The 16,131-nt window shown below is 53.5% G+C and overlaps 7 protein-coding genes across 7 annotated transcripts; 2 read left to right on the top strand and 5 right to left on the bottom strand.

Annotated features, from left to right (window-relative positions):
• Positions 1 to 191: 191 nt before the first annotated feature.
• AFUA_3G14660 (uncharacterized protein) lies at positions 192 to 466 on the top strand (the record flags this gene model as incomplete). The annotated part of the gene is given in 2 exon segments (XM_749067.1): positions 192 to 330; positions 348 to 466. The coding sequence occupies 2 exon segments, from the start codon at positions 192 to 194 to the stop codon at positions 464 to 466; spliced, it is 258 nt and encodes an 85-aa protein (XP_754160.1).
• An 85-nt stretch (positions 467 to 551) lies between these two features.
• Positions 552 to 2,683, bottom strand: AFUA_3G14650 (LipA and NB-ARC domain protein; the record flags this gene model as incomplete). Its single annotated transcript, XM_749068.1, has 4 exons — positions 552 to 2,141; positions 2,190 to 2,501; positions 2,554 to 2,616; positions 2,663 to 2,683. The coding sequence occupies 4 exons, from the start codon at positions 2,681 to 2,683 to the stop codon at positions 552 to 554; spliced, it is 1,986 nt and encodes a 661-aa protein (XP_754161.1).
• A 711-nt stretch (positions 2,684 to 3,394) lies between these two features.
• ssu2 (TDT family transporter) lies at positions 3,395 to 4,623 on the bottom strand (the record flags this gene model as incomplete). Its single annotated transcript, XM_749069.1, has 4 exons — positions 3,395 to 3,544; positions 3,593 to 3,878; positions 3,925 to 4,260; positions 4,301 to 4,623. 4 exons carry the CDS (start codon positions 4,621 to 4,623, stop codon positions 3,395 to 3,397), a joined length of 1,095 nt encoding a protein of 364 aa, XP_754162.1.
• Positions 4,624 to 5,183: 560 nt separating this feature from the next.
• AFUA_3G14630 (intradiol ring-cleavage dioxygenase) lies at positions 5,184 to 6,612 on the bottom strand (the record flags this gene model as incomplete). Its single annotated transcript, XM_749070.2, has 1 exon — positions 5,184 to 6,612. The coding sequence occupies exon 1, from the start codon at positions 6,285 to 6,287 to the stop codon at positions 5,184 to 5,186; it is 1,104 nt and encodes a 367-aa protein (XP_754163.1). The 5' UTR covers positions 6,288 to 6,612.
• A 1,733-nt stretch (positions 6,613 to 8,345) lies between these two features.
• On the bottom strand, positions 8,346 to 9,578 carry abnA (putative extracellular endo-1,5-alpha-L-arabinase; the record flags this gene model as incomplete). The annotated part of the gene is made up of 4 exons (XM_749071.1): positions 8,346 to 8,481; positions 8,543 to 8,628; positions 8,683 to 9,159; positions 9,312 to 9,578. The coding sequence occupies 4 exons, from the start codon at positions 9,576 to 9,578 to the stop codon at positions 8,346 to 8,348; spliced, it is 966 nt and encodes a 321-aa protein (XP_754164.1).
• Positions 9,579 to 10,962: 1,384 nt separating this feature from the next.
• AFUA_3G14610 (cytochrome P450) lies at positions 10,963 to 13,673 on the top strand (the record flags this gene model as incomplete). Its single annotated transcript, XM_077804485.1, has 8 exons — positions 10,963 to 11,764; positions 11,828 to 11,920; positions 11,971 to 12,040; positions 12,107 to 12,499; positions 12,562 to 12,730; positions 12,784 to 12,888; positions 12,939 to 13,206; positions 13,305 to 13,673. Exons 1-8 carry the CDS (start codon positions 11,747 to 11,749, stop codon positions 13,671 to 13,673), a joined length of 1,485 nt encoding a protein of 494 aa, XP_077660633.1. The 5' UTR covers positions 10,963 to 11,746.
• Positions 13,674 to 13,780: 107 nt separating this feature from the next.
• On the bottom strand, positions 13,781 to 15,808 carry AFUA_3G14600 (transcription factor domain-containing protein; the record flags this gene model as incomplete). Its single annotated transcript, XM_749073.1, has 2 exons — positions 13,781 to 15,109; positions 15,167 to 15,808. 2 exons carry the CDS (start codon positions 15,806 to 15,808, stop codon positions 13,781 to 13,783), a joined length of 1,971 nt encoding a protein of 656 aa, XP_754166.1.
• Between the last annotated feature and the right edge of the window lie 323 nt (positions 15,809 to 16,131).

Genomic DNA, 16,131 nt, shown 5'->3' with positions numbered 1-16,131 from the left:
AAATTTTTCCTATCTAAAACTCAATCGATCTCACTCTTCGAATCTATCCAATCAGGCGGGTCTGCATTCAATAGCGCGGTTCGTAGCGGGGACTGATAGACCACCATATATAACCCCTCTGCCCCTGATCCCCCCTTCTCACCTTCATCGCAACACTTCAAGAATACCAAAGCACATTTGAAGGGGAAAAAATGGACAAACTCGCTGGTCTCGCATCCAAGCTCGGCGGAAGCCAATCCACACCCGCCAACCAGACTCAGGGGGAGCCACAGAGCCAGCAGGAGGATCTCCTCGATAAGGGTACCTCCCCTCCACCCCCCGCGGAAAGACGTATGCTAATGGCACAGGCCTCGATGCTCTTGAACAGCGCCTTGGAGGCGGCAAGATCGACCCGGCCCAGCTGCGCTCGACGAATGAGAAGATCACCGATGCTGCTCGGGAGCAATTTGAGAAGGCTACGGGGTAGGTATAGGTGCTTTCCTGTCGTAGAGTGCAATGGCTAATTGGAGCAGATACAAGGTTCCCGAGAAGTTCTCTAATTAGTACCGTGATTATGTTATGAAGTTGAGATGATGATGTATCCTGTCGCATAGCAATAGCGAGCGCTGGAAACGCTTCTTTACAAACGAATTCAGTATCCCCTCAATAGCCGACCCGGTTCCACGGGGCGAGTACTGCGCAAACATCGCAGTGTGCATGCGACACGTCTGCAGATTGGTCTGCACTAGCGTCGGTATGGCTATCCCCGCCGCCTGGTACGACTCCACCAGCCGCTCGTAGTACTTGCCCGCCTCCGTATACTGCCGCCGCGCCATGTGCAGCTGCGCCAGCATGTCCAGCATGGACTGCACGTCGCCGCTGTCCTTGCCCTTGCGCACCTCCGCCCACGACAGGTACCGCGTCAGCCACGGGCCCGCCATCTCCAGCTGGTTGTTGTCGCTCCCCGGCACCGCGAACGTGATGAAGCTCCGCCCGTTGCCGTGTAGCGTGTACATGATCCCGATGGCGGCGACCAGGGTCATCGACTCCGGGTGGTCGGGCCCGAACGTCTCCTCGGCAATTGCCAGCGCCCGCCGCAGGGTTTCCGACGCGGTGGTCGAATCCTGCACCAGCATCTGTAGGATCCCCTGTATGCGCACCGCGCGGAGCGAAAGCGGATGCCGCGGCCCGAGGAGATCGACCAACTCGCGCGCGATTTGGCCCGTCTGCGCCGTCGTGTTGGCGATCTCCCCGCTGAAGCGCATCTCAAAAAGCCGCTCGGTATTCTGCGTGCGCGACAAGATCATCACCTCGACGGTGTCGAGCGCGGAGGCCAGCACGCGGATGTGCTGCGGGCCGAGAATGCGCTGGAGCGCCTCATGGCGTTTCTCCGCGATGCTGGTTGCGTTCTGCTCCTGGCCGAGATTGGCATACGCCGCACTGAGGCGGCGGCGGGTCTCCAGCGTGTCGAGGTCGTCATCGCCGATGCTCATCTGCTGGCGTGCGAGGACGTTGGCGCACACCGACTCGGCTTCCTGGTAGCGACCTCGTGCGCAGAGGATTTCGCCCATTAGGCTCTCGGCTCTCAGGGTCAGTGGGTGCCGGGGCCCCAGCGTCCGCTGACTCTGGTCGGTCACCCACTTGCACCACTCGGTTGCTTTGGCGAGGTACGAGGCCTCGAGGTCGATCTCGGCGAGATTGTAGCCCACCACAATCGTGCTGTTGTGATCCGGGCCCAGCGTTCGCAGGTGTTCCTGGAAGATGGCATACTCCAGGTTCCGGGCTTGATCCCAGCGTCCGACGTTCTTGTGTTCGGCCGCTTTGATGGAACGTGGATCGCTGTCGACTGCCGTGTACATGGTTCCCACGATGCGTTGGCCGGTCGTCGGAGGTGGGGCACTAGGGTACGGCGAGCTGCTGTTGGTATGCGTAACCGTAGGTAGTGGTGGGCCCGCATGGGACGATGTCGACTGTTGAGGGATGTACCCTTGTTCGGCGACGAGGACTTGGTCGACAATCTGCTTGATGTTGCCCTTGATCAGCTTGTACATGGGGCCACGCGACCCGACTTTGCACATCTGCGAGTGGTCGGCGTCGAGTTTGAGTCGGGTTTCCCGATTGCCGGGGAGGCCCAGCACCGCCGACTCTTCGTCCACAACCAACTGTCTTCTTTCAGTACTTGGTCATCTAGCACGACCAGGGAGACTTACATGGCTGACGGACGCCGGCCCTGCGCCCCCGATCAACACTTCTTTCCCCTCCACGAAACTCACGACCCGGTAGTCCTCCAGCTGGTGACTGAAACGGCTGGACATCTGTCGTGTGAAGAGCGAATTGTACTCGAGACAATCCAGCAGCTCATTACTCGCATGGCCCTTCGATACGAAGCGAGCGACCGCGGCAGCGATCTTACCGACTTCAACACCTTTGGCGCCACGGTGCGGAGTCCCAAAGAACACCAGCCCGCAGGTTGCCAGCCGGATAGCGGTATATTTGGGATCTTCATGTGCATTGAGCAGGGCCTATCAAGTTTAACTCACTCTCCCTCACATCAGGTACCGTCATATAGCCTACCTGCTTAATCACCAAGCCCCCCAGACTATGTCCGATGAACACAATCTTCGGCGGACGGGTATTCTACCACCATCAGCTTTCGCACCCCGTCAAATAAAGCTAGACGTACCAGCTGCGGACTCCTCTCCATATCGAGCAAATTCAACAGTGTATTCGCATGATCCTTCGCACTCGCCGTCGACATGGCCTGCGGGTTCGTCACGTTCGAGTTGTATCCGTACACGAACACCCGCGCGTGCGGGATATCCTGCGGCAGGTAGTCCCTCGGCCAGAAGGTGCCATTCTGATGGCGCCATGTTTCGTACGGGTGGTCACTTCTGCCCCGAGGGTTGAGGCCGTGGACAAACACAAAGCTACGTCCTTTTTATCAGCTTCTTTCCGGGCACACAAGATGAGAAAGGATCCGTACTCGACCTTTGGTTGTGAAGGGGGGGTGTATACCGCCTCGAGAAAGGGGAATTCGTTTTCAGTTTCCTGTTCACCATAGCTTAATATCATGTCCACAGTAAAGGCGTAGGGGACGTACCATAATGCTGTGGAGAAAGGAATATGATGGTGAGTCCGGGAGGGGCAAAAGGTGAAATACGCCCCGTCCTCAGCCGCACGGGATCCATCATCCATCTCACCATGTGATATCTCAGTTGCAGATACGAGTTGCGGCGTCGGGTGGAATTTCCAATTTCCTCGTCAGCACTACTGGGCGATATCCCTGATTGACCAGGGTTGGATTGGCTGTGTCTTGCTTGACGCGTCCTTGTGATGAAAGAGGATAGCGGGTTTTCCTAATTGGAGTAAAATTGGCGAAGTCTATATCACGATTAATATGCACTAAGCGCTTATATCATGCTTGGCGAATTGGAGCTTCTGCTGGATCCTCCTTGTTCTTTAGATTCTGTAGACAAGGTGCGTAGAAAAGACTCCCACGCCATGCACCGTGCACTGTTCGGGCGGCCACAACCAGCCACAGGAGGACAACCGCCACGCTGAGTATCTATCTACTTTAGTATTCATAGTTTTCTAAATGTTGATATATGCTTACCATCCCAAAAATTCTGAAAAACATCAGATCCAGCTGCTGACCCAGCAGGAGCGTGTTCGCCGCATACACGCCCAGCGGAAATGTGAATCCCCACCAACCCATATTGAAAGGGAATGGGGACGCATGATAGATAGTCGCCAGGGCAAATACAAGCCATATCAACCCGAAACTCCACATGAGCAGCGAGATGAACAGTCCCATGGTGTACGCGATCGATCCCGCTATGGGGTCGATCGCTTCGTGACTCTCGACGACTTTGCGCAGGACTTTCCCAAGATACAGAATCCTACTGTCGTCAGATCAAATCATGCCACTGGAAATAAGGGACTTACCCGAATCCGCCGAAGCCCAACGGTCCCAGCGGCAAGAAACAACTGACAATTGTCTCCCGGGACGGCAGCTTATGCACCGCCAGACGCTGGTAGTATATGACCAAGATGGTCATCGCGAGAGGCGTGCCCATACCCCAGAGGATATACGAGACAAGCACGGTACCCATGGCATGCTGCGGATTTGGCAAGATCTCAGCAACCTCCGCCCCGGCCCCTGCCGCGACGATCGTCGCCGCGATGGGAAGCAGTTGCAGCGCGGTGATGCGTTCGAGCGACGTTATATACGATTGCGAAATCCTATCCTCGTCAGCCTTTTGCCAAGCAAATGACCAGTGGCTGGAAATACAGAATGAACGACAATGACACTGTCACCGACGCAGCCGCCACTGCATCGACAATCCACAGCACCCACGCCACTGTCCTCGCCCAGTCCCCCCAGGCCGGCACGCAGACGAACACCCACATCTCAATCAGCGTCGCAAAACCCATCGGACAGGTTGCGAGGAACAGTGAGTTCGTGGGGTCCTGGATCATCACGGCCCAGATCTCGGGGTACAGCGTGTACCGGAGGATGGACATGGAGAGCACTACAGCAAAGAGAACGACGTTGAAGATAAAGAAGACGATGGATACGTAGTGCAGGTATGTATGTCCAAACGGTATGAGATGGAACAGGATGGCGACGATGCCGGTGCCCATTGTCGTGGAGAACCATCTGTAAAGTGTCAGTGTCGTGTTCCGTTACTTGTGCCGTCAAACTTACGATGGGCTGAAGTGGCTGACTACGCGACGCCAGCCAGCGTGATATCTGAGAAAGCTTTTACTTGGTGTTGGTTTGAGACGGGGTTCCATTTTGATGATTCAATTATCTATCAATAGTCAAAGAATGTGTTAGATGATTTTCCTCGAGTCCACGACTGAAGCTGGAGTATGGCTACCTCGGCCGAGAGGAAATCTTTTTTTCGACGCGGATATAGCCGATAATGGCAAACACTCCGTATGTCTCAAGCAGTCAAGCTTGATGATTTCGAGTATTGAGTATCAAATACTTTTGGCCTATTGAGACGTGATTATTCAAGTTGTGTACATAAACAGGCACAAATAATTCCAATTGCAGAGAAGGGAGACTATCGCCAAACGAGTGACTGTGACATTCTCATAATTGTCAAGACACCAACTTAACAACACCAACTTAACAAACTTCAATTCGACCTGCTGGGGAGAGATGACTGCCTAAAGTTAGATCCAACCCAAGGCGCTCAGAATCCGCCAGGTCCACCACCCATGCCACCGGAAGGGGCGCTGCCGCTGCTGCCAGGAGCACTCCCGCTGCTACCCGAATTACCGGACACAGCCTCACTGCCGCTGGAGGTATAAACGAAGCTGTAGTTAGGCGTGTAGGTTGCTGTTAGGTCGACAGCCACAGTGACCCAGCCCAGCAATCCATCCTCTACACTGTCCCCGAGACGGACATAGTTGAACACCGGGTCCGAGGTGGTACCAGACGTCTCATCCGAGAAGACGCGGTCCTCAGCGTTGGTGGTCTGCGCGACAGTGTTGGTGCTGTAGGGCGAAGTCGCTTCCACTTCGTCGATGAGGGACTGGTCCCAGAAGAGCTGGCCGATATGGGGGACTGTCCCGCCGGTCAAAGTGTTGTTGGGAAGCAAGGTGGCATTCAGATGGGCGATGATGTGGTGATGAGTCGTTCTGCCCGAGTAGTGGCCGGGGAAGAGAGTGTTGAAAGATACCACACCGTCCGAATCCGTCTTGGCGATACCACGCAGGAAGGTCTCGTCGAGGATAGACGTGTCCGCGCTGTTGCCGTTACCGTTACCGCTCACGCCAGAGTACACACCGGTTGCGTTGCAACTCCAGGTGTCAATGTACAGGCCCTCGACGGCCTGACAGGTGCTGACATCGACGAACTGAATATCCAGCACAACGGGGACACCAGCCTGGTTCTCGATGATGTCCGAGCGGATCAGCTCTCCACTAACCCAGAAGGGGCCCGTCTCGCCCTCAGGGTTGAGGACGCAGGTGCCAGTGCTGCTGAAAATTTCCCTCTCATCGGTCGAGGTTGTGTAGTCGGCCGAGGACAGATGAGAGGTGTTGAGCACGTCGTCGGTGTCACGAACGGCTAACTTACGCCGCCGGTACTCGCTGGCGAGCTTCGCACGGCGAGCAATGGCGCGCGCACTGAGGCCACTCTCATCGAAGGAGCGCGTACACAGCGAAAGACCACGACGGACGTGGGCCTTGAACGCCAGCAGCTCGTTAGATGCCCGCTTCTCCTCGTGGCCAGGATGAGCGAACACCAAGGAGACTCCTAGTAGATAAAGGGAAAGAACTTCCTTGAGCTGCATCTTGAGGTTTTGATGATGATATCAGTAGCAAAGTACCTTGAGGATTGTCTAGTGAAGAATCATGGACAACCAGCGGACTGCGGGCCCGTTATATAGACGAGCAGCTGCCATATTGGGGTGCAATCCAAGTACTTCCCATGAAGTTGAGCCAGAGACCATCAAGAGATCGTCTCCCTGGTGGCCGCTATCGTAAACCCTGACTGAACGCGTTAACTGCTATGCTTCAAGTAGTAACACCGTCCGAATTATGACAAGCTTCGGTCCATCTAATGCACATCGGTTGCTTCTCCCAATACCGAAGAAAGCCAACGCCCGGATCTGCTCATTCTCTGGAGCAGAAGCAATATCTTGGTCAACATACTCCGCTGTGCCAAGGCAGAGAGTCGTCAGTGGGTGACGAATACGTTATTTTGCCTGCATGTCCACAACGGCAAGATCTGCGCACTGGTGGAAAATAGAGTAGCTTAATCAACGTCCAGCCAGTTATAAGCAAGCCGATTCTGCTGCCGTGACTGTGGGCGTAATGATCTGCATCCATTCGCCAAATTTTCCAATCATCTTCTAGCCATTACTCGGTGGATTAATCAAAAAAGTGAAGGTTCCAGCCATCTCAAGTCCGCCTCTGGGGCCGGAGCAATGTGACAGGTAAAATGAGCTGGAAGTATCGCGTTAAAGTAAAATATGTGCAGTACGGAGTAATACCCCGCTCATTGGGATTGGAGTGACGATCTAGCATCCTGACCCATTCGTCTCGCAGCCAGCTACATGCGGAGCCAGTCTCGGGTCCAGACGTGGGCACTGCGTCGCTACCTGTCTCCACGGTCATCGAGACGAATGGCATTTTGGCCGATATTAAGCCATCACAGGATGTTAATAAACATCATCTTCGATCGCAGACGCTTGTCAACTGATAATCCTTTCATTCGCCGGAGACTCCACGATTGAAAAGGCATTCCCGGCTATCTTTAGACACCGATGCATCTACTTGGTGGGACTGGTTGACCACGAAGTCCCGATCAGACTGGGGATGTGGAGATTCCGTTGTCCTCTTCTCGCACTAACCCATTCTGTTAGAACGATTCCCTCAGCTCCCGGCTTGCTTCTGTGGGGAGGACATGGTCCACAAGCGCAGTGAATCTGAGCGCACACACAGATCCCTGGATTCTCAACTCCATTCCCAGATTGACCCTCGTGTTTGGTTTTAGGAGCGTCGCTTGCCAGTCTTCAACAGGTTCTGTAATGTAGTTCCTGTTGATAGAGAGACTGCTATCTCAAACTTCGCGGGTGGCAGTCCACATAAACCGACGGATCCTCTTCGATTCCTTCATTTTGGACGTCGAGAAACAGCGTCAGCATTACGATCAGTCGAGATTGGTGGAAAGTATCTGGACATCGGCTTTGTGGAAGGGGAATGGTTAATGTGCAAATAATGCGTTCTTGTTCAAATTTGAGCTTACGAGCATCGTCCAACGCGCCACATTCCCAAGTAACCAGATATCTTTTGAGAATATATTTGATGGAAACGAGGATATGCGCACCTCAATAAACAACCAGAAAGGATAGTGAACACACGCCATCATAATCATCGGGAGAGGCGATGGCACCGGGAGTAGAGCCCTACATTTCGTTTCAGGATAACAATATAGGCTGAACATGGTTAGAATTCCTTTTTGCATGTATTGTGCAAGGCTTGAGTGCATGAGATTGGGACGACGATTTCTTCGATGTTCAAAGTGGCCGTACTTGAGACTTGGTAGATTCCGGAAGTATGAACTGGACGTGAAGATGGCAGAACACAGACGGCCTCCAGCAGTCCAACCGCATCCTCTTCCCTCTGTACCTGCTCGAAGCAATTTCTTTCCACTCAAGCAGCAGATTTGATCTGCATTACTTCTACATTACTTGGTCATCTGCACATGCACTCCTTCATTCGATATGTGACAGAGGATAATGTTTCTTGAAAAATGACTCTCGAATACTTCAAGTTTGAACCACGAAGCGGGTCCATTCACGCTTCAAGCGATAGAAGCGATTGGCCACACAAAAGAAATTGTTTGCTCATACAACTGGCCATCCGCTAGAGAAATCAATCTTATTCCATCCAAAGAGCTTCTGGCTATCTGCATAGCCAATCGTGGTATCGACATAGTGGTAGTAAAGGATAGGGCCAAGGCTTGGGTCAGTGAAGACACCCCTGTGAAAAATCAGCACCTCAGAACTTTTCACTGATGGAGCGATGTGGATGAGAGACATACTGTCCACCAGGTCCGTATACATTTCCGTGACTTTCGAGAACAACCGTACCGCCACCATTCGTGCAAGCGACACCGTTAGCATCAACCTAAGAGAACATCAGCTTTACAACCTTCAAAGTCTCTTCCTGTGATTCACTTACGAAATTACCAGTCGCTGAGGTGGACCGGCAGACTTTGATCTTATACTCTTCTCCGGATGCCGGCCGGGACGTGTCATAGCCGCAGCAGATCCCGGCCGAGAAAAAGAGATAGTAATAATTGCCATACTTATACATGAATGCTCCTTCGACGGCGTGGGTTCCAGAGGGGTTATAGGCGATGTTATAGGATGAGGACGCCACCGACGTTGCGGCCGAGTTCATCGGTGCCTGATAGATGTCATGCCAGAAGGAGCCGAAGTTCATATAATAGGTTCCCCCGTCCTTGAAGAGGTTGCCGTCAATCGCATTGTACGGCTTGGAGGAGCTGGATTGGATACCGGTCGATCCATGGTCGGTCCATGAGTTCAAGTCCATGGTCGAGGATGTTGCGAGACCGATGGCGGAGGATTGGGATCCAAAGGTTGACACTGAATAATACACATGATAGACGCCGTTGACGAGGGAGACATCAGGTGCCTACGCAGTTCAAGTCAGATCTCAACCCAGATGGATGACGCAGCAAGCAGTCGAGTAGGCTTGCAGTATAGGCAGGAAAAGCAGGAGTGTCAAATGGAGAATTCCGACTGAGTAAGAAGAAAACAGATGGAGTCAAGTGAGAAATTACTAACCCAAAGATCATCATTTCCAGGCAGGTCGATAGACGATCCACTCGGCAATACGGAGCCTAGCACAGTCCAGGGGCCTTCAATGGAAGAGGATGACGCATAGGAGATTTTGTTGCCAGTAGAGAACCGAAAGTACTTTCCGTCGGACTCTCTTCGGATCAGGGCAGGATCATGAACGTTACATGCTCCCAAACACGACCCCGGGTTGGCATAGCCATGGGCTAAGGCCGCCAGGCAGGACGCTACAACCACGAAAACTGAGGCAGACATGGCTACTGACCAATCTCCAGTCAATTTCACAATGGTGAGAAAAGAGGCATGGTAGGAGGGAACAAATTTTCTATATATATGCGTGCCATTCATTTAACCGATAGTATAGCTGACGGGTTCCCAGAGTACAATGAACTATTTGTGCAAAACATTTGCCCGTTTTTTTGCTCCGGTGGGAGGATCTATCCAACTTAGGTTCCTTAGCTTCGGTACAGTCGTCAAGATGGGTGGATAGTCACGACTTATACTCCGTACTATGGCTGGTGCTGAGTTTCACCTTTGCCCCTGCTGCGGGTCCGAAGTCACTGGGTAGGTAAATGGTCGGTCATTGCCCGGGATAATTTTCATCCTACGCGGCCAGCATCTTGTCTTTCTAGCACGATAATCGCTGCAAATTAACCGACGTCTCCATGCTGCACTCGGCACCTTGCATGCAGAAAACAAATTTCCGGGGTCGCGGAGAAAACGCGGGGTGAGGAGTATGGGATCCTTATCCTGGTCTCCCATTGAAAGTCCCTCGCAATGCAGTCATGTCAAGAAGTGTACTGGGGTCGTAATCTACCCAATAACCGAAGCGTTTCAAGTTGTCAAGTACGAAATGTGAGGGGTAGTTGGGATGTGTCCGCCAGCCACAGGAGAAGTTCCTGTTTCGGTTGTTTCAGCATCAAGCATAGTGCTGTGTACACAGCAGATATGCACCAATGCGAGTGCCAGACTGCCGGTCGTGATTCCGTACTTCAACCGGATATATGATGCTATCACCAGGTATGCTGGATGGGCACGAGATGGTTGTTCGCCAACGGACTCGGCTACTGCATTTGGAATACATACGATCAACGAACCCACTTCCACACCCGCGCTCCGTGAACACCAGTAGCCTGCCGAACAGCTACTTTTATTCGAAGTGGGCAGGGAATGTGTCAGGCTGCCGAACACAACAGCTCCACTGGTCTGCGGGCCTTGGCTGGCGTATTCGCCCCACCAATGGTCTGTCTGTTGTGTCTGGCCTGCCTCCTCACACTGGGAAGAAGAAAATCTTACCAGCATTGTACGGGAAAAGAAGTGTGGAAGGTTATCTGGTAGCACTGTCTTCACTCGAATCACTTCTCGGAAATCCTACACTCCATTGTAGGAATGTGGATGTCTGCCTGGGCTCGGAAATAGAAAAGGAGACATGGGCTCACAGACCTCTCGATTGGGTTTGATGGTCAGGCAACAAACTAACCAATACCGAACTACGAGTCCTGAAAGAGGTCTTGCAAGTTGCGAGAACACTTCTCAGTTCATCCTCAAGAATCCTCCCCTTTTTCAGTTCGTTGCTTTCCAGTGCCAGCTAGCCACTCTAGGGCGGCAGGCGTGCACGAGTCGCGCCCCAAATATAATTCGGAAATGCTACAGCAAATGACGAGCTCTCTTGTCGGCTCAATAGTCTGGACCTATCTGACGAGCATTTGAACACACGATGAGGAGTAACAACAATGGAGACTGATCTCCCAGCGTGGTTTATCCCTTGATGCGCCATCTCATCTCCTTCTCCCATCCCTACGATGAAACGCAGGTACAATTTCGCCTCCGCGATGATCATAAGGGTGCCCCTTGCAGTCCTAGGATTCTTCCCAGCCTGTCTTTTACCAACTTTATTCCAGTAGAAACCCAGCTTTGCAGCGGAGGCATCGATCAGGCAGATTGACCTTGCGGGAGGCTTTTGAACACACGAAGCCCTCCGAGCCACCCCCCTGGTCGAGCTTTCCAGCTTGCAGCAGGATGAAGCCCTTATCTCCAACAAATATCCCGTGCATTCCATGCTCATCACAATCACCCAAACGCATAAGCTTCCCTATCCCTTGCTCCAACGTGGTATGCCAATGCGCACTCGCTCTCGTTTTAGAAATCTTTCAGCGTAGGTTCGACGTTACATGATACAATCCTGCTATGTGACGTGGATGAGATCCAATGAATCAACTTTGCCCGTGCATGTATTCGCTGGTCGGCCGCGTGCACCCCCTTGACCACATCCCTTCCTCCTTCCCTACTTCCGATGGATATGGAGAGATAAAAAAAAAGGGTCTGCATCGATTGCCAGAATCGCCCAGTGGACGGAGATAGAAAAGCAATTTGTGCTTTCTGACCATTTTCCGTAAATAACTGGATTCCGGTTCTCTAGCATTATGGAGGCTGTGATTGTGGTAAGATTCTCTTCCTCCTCACATTCATGGATGTTCTTGTTCTAACGAGTTGTCTCGCTGGAGGCATCGGGTCTTTGCGTTGCCTATGCCGTGTACTACGTCTATTCCGATGCTTTGGCTGAAGTTCCCGGGCCTCGATTCGCCAAAATTTGCCCAGTGAGTCGGGTCCTATGCAGCGTCGTCAAGATCAGAATTAATGGATATAGTCGTGGTTAATTCGTGTTCTTTGGTCGAACAAACTCAATCAAGGCATACGGGAGCAGCACCAGAAGCATGGTAAGCCCTCGATGCCCTTTCCTTCTACCTCTTTCACTCGCTCGGATAAACTAACCGAACATAAAGGCGATGTCGTACGCCTCGGACCAAGTGAACTTTCCTTCTGCTCACTCAGTGCCCACGACACCATCTACAACACAAACAGTACTTCCTTCATCACATATGGATCTTTCCAGTCGGCTGTGGAGGGTCTCTGTCCACCGGGGGTTACCTTCGTCAGCCACCACAGCCCGGCAGAGCAAAAAGAGTTGCGGAGAGTGTTTCAACCAGCCATCCGCCTCGCGGTCGCGGGCGGTATGGAGGCTCACCACAAGAGACGGTTCAGCGAGCTTGTGGCCGGGTTGAACATCAAACCTGGCGTGCCCATATGCGTTAATCTAACTGGTCTGCTGGAGAGGTTGGAATGGGACCTCATAGGCGACTTGGGACTGGGATATTCCGTTCCAGACAGGCTGAAAGGTATCACCATTTTAAGACTATTCGTCTCACCACTGAATGCTAACCAGATGCGTCGTGGATAGACAACTGGAACAGCCAGAAAACTCACCAAAACCTGATCGGGGTTGCCTTCGCGCTGGGTTCGTTCCTTCTGAGCAGGCGCGGACTCAAGATGCTCGTCGATAGCTTTGGTCCTTTCTGGATACCAAAATACCTCGACCCAGCGCACCTAATTGATGTTGCATTGAAGCAGTACGTCTGAAGGCCGGGCCCATGGTATTACCCCATGACTGACAGATGGACAGGCGAGCCGAAGGCAAGAGCACGTTCGTTTCTCAAGCAATACCTTATAAGAACGAGAAGTACCCTCACTTGACCAAGCAGATGTCTAGCAACGTGACTGGTCTGATGTGAGCCGCGACCGCTTCAAACATGGAATCAAAGTGCTAAAGGTTCTCAGTTATGCCGCTTTCGAAACATCCGAGTCCTCCACCCGAGCAATCCTATGCGCTCTCATGCGAGATCCTGTACGCTACCGCAATCTACAGCAGGAGATCCGGTCAAAATTCTCCGCTAGCAAGCCCATCACCGACAGCCAACTCGTAGGGCTTCCATACCTTACTGCCTGCATAAACGAGGGACTGAGACTCTGGCCCGGACTGAACGGGCAATTCACGAGCCGTGTTTCGACAGGCGCGGTGGTAGACGGGGTCTACGTTCCCCCTGGAGTACGTCGCATGATTCCTCTCCCTTCATATTTCTTCTCCCTCTTGTCGTGCCTTTTTGTTATTCTTGAATCCCGCAACTGACAGGATTCGACGTACAGTGCTTAGTCTCGGCGGACCTGTACACCCTTCAGCGCCACCCGAGGTATTGGCACGACCCGGACACCTTCAAGCCCGAACGCTGGTTAGACCCGAAAAACCCAGACGAAATGCGCGCATTCCGGCCGTTTTCCGCGGGGCCCCGCTCGTGTCCAGGCCGGCAGATCGCGCTGCAGAAGCTTCGGCTCACGCTCGCCAAATTCATGTTCTTGTTCGATATGCAGTTTGTCAATCCCCAGTTCGAGTGGGACCGAGATGTGCCGTCGGGCCTTTTGTGGAGCTCGGTCGAGGTCATGGTGCGGATGACGCTTCTGGAACCGCCAGTGGAGCCAGCGGAAGCAGTAGAAACCGCGGAAGCCGTGGAAGCCTGAGTCCGGTATATTTGTATCATAGCAATAGCACATAGATTCATTACCGTCCAGGCCCAAAATATGAAAGCATATGATGGCATGAGACTGCTCATACCCTTGTAGTAACCCTATAACAATCCAGCCATTACCCTCGTCAAAGCCTCATCCTCCGCTTGAAAGGCATCAAACCCCTCCGTTGCGGAATCAGGTACCAGTCCCTCATCACCGGCTCCCCCGTTCCCCATTCTCGAATCGAAATAAACTCCACCCGCCATTTCAAAGAAACTGGTTAGGTCTTCACAGCTTGTCTCGTCCGCAAAAGCCGTCGTCGGAGACGTCATGGAGCGCACGTATGCAGACCTCGGGTGCTGCGGCGCGGTGACACCCGACATGGGCTTCTGAGTATATGGGGACTCGGCATGACTCCCCGCCGACAGCGGGGCCCCCGTAGCATCCAGTCCACGCGGGGTGCGATGATTCGGCCCGTTCTTCTGCACTGGCTCCCTGGGTCTCTGCGTCCCAAGATTCATCCAGATCGTCTTCAAGCTCTTTATGATCTTCTGTAAGCGGCGGGAAGTGCGCGCGCGCGTCGACGACCGGCGCACCATATCGACGGCAGTGTAGAACTCGGGCCGACAGACTTGGCTGAACCGTGCGGGGGCATGCAGGACCGCCAGGAACAGTGCCGCCAATGCCGAGATGAGGAAGTAATTGAAGGGTTCCGGGCGTTGGAAGTAGAGCGGCGACACTCGGGAGAAGGAATCGAGCATGTGCACTGTGCTTTTGGCTGTTTCGACGGCGGTCGAGGCGCCAGACACGTCGGCTTCGATGCTCTCGCTGCAGAGGAGGTTCTGGCGATAAACGAGGATGCGGAGTTGGTTTGCCTGAAGGGCGAGGAGGACTTGGAGCATCATCATGCTGTCGGTTTGTGTGTGGTATTGGGAATGGGGTTGTGGAGTAGCCGTAACTGTGGCTGAGCAGCCGGCGCGCTCAGACAGCATTGGTGACCGGGCCGGGTTGAAGCGTAGCTCCGGAGGGATAGACTGGATCCATTGCTGGACCTGGAAGTCGAGGTAGGAGCAATAGTCTGCTGTTGCAGCTCGGGACCTGTTGCGCCAGCCCACAACTAGGCCCCAGATCTTGGTGCTTAGACGCGCGTAGTTGATCATGCAGGTGAGGTAGGGTGTGCTTGTGCCGGGTTCGGGTAGATTGGTGTCCATGTCGGAGTCCTGGATGGCGAAAGGCAGGCCCGTGCCGAAGGACCATTTGCGGTCGAGCACGTAGATGCACCAGAACAGCCGGCTGGCATATTCACTCTGCAGCTCTCCGGGGAACACGCCACCGGTCTTTTGCCAGGTCTCCTGGCAGTGTAGGCCGAGTTGCATCGCTCCTCGCACCGCCATGCCGATAAGCCGCCAGGATATAACTTCGTCGTCGCGATAGGAATGGAAGATGGACTATCTCATCAGCAGCCACTCAAAGAAAGATACATCACGCAGAAATGACGGAAATACCAGCAAAGTCAAAATGAGCAACTCCTTCATATCCACCTCAGGGACTTTGAGCCTTGTTGCGAACCGATCCTCCACGCTATCCGCCAGCAGCGCCGCCTTCTCACTGCGGCCATGCGTCTCGGCTAACAAAGCCGTTGCCAGTAAGATCTTCAACACCTCGATATCCCTCGCGAAGAACCACTCCTGGTCCAGCGTAGGCGGTGAAATAGGCTCCATCCCGTCCTTATCCCGGAAGTACTCGGCAATATAGACACGCACGCTCGCCAAATCGACGCAAGGGTACATCAGGCCAACGGTATTCTCGTACACGTCGACGAGACGGAGCGCCTCAGCAGAACCTAGGCATCCCAGCGGATCTTCAGAAGAGATGTCGCCTCCAAGCGCGGGGGCCGGACTCTGCACCGCCGTCGAGACGAGGTCGTCGCCGCTGTCGAAGTCCTCCGGCTGCCGTTGGCGCGTAGTCAGACCAAACTCTGCACTCGTGGGGCCGACGTAGGACGGTGACTGCGGGCGGTTCATGATGCGGTGGAGACTTGCAGTCGTCGACGAGGAGGACACGGTTGAGATAGCCGTGTAAGTATTGTTCGTCGTTGAGGGAGAGGCTGATTCAAGTTGTCGCAAGCGAGCGGACATGGCTCGCATCTCGCGCTGCAGCGCTTCAATCTGACGGTCAACGGTACTCAGTCTGGTCGAGACCCTGGTCACCGTCAGCTTGCATCACTCAACAAAGCTGATGCCGCGAACCTTTCATCATCGACCTGTATCTCTGGTAACGAAGGTGTTCTATTGCTGATTGCGTGTGCGTTGGGAACATAGACGCATTGAACATTGTCGTGGGCGCAACGCGAACAGACCGGCTCTCCGCTACATTTCAGTTTCCGCCGCTTGCACTCGTTGCTGTGCAATCATTATCAGTTGAAATATCACAGGGAACTCAAGACGGCAGGGACGCACCATGCTACCTG

This window comes from Aspergillus fumigatus, chromosome 3 (assembly GCF_000002655.1).
Source record: "Aspergillus fumigatus Af293 chromosome 3, whole genome shotgun sequence".
Lineage (NCBI taxonomy): Eukaryota > Fungi > Ascomycota > Eurotiomycetes > Eurotiales > Aspergillaceae > Aspergillus > Aspergillus fumigatus.
Note: the sequence above shows the minus strand (reverse complement) of the source record. Positions and strands in the feature narration are given on the sequence as shown.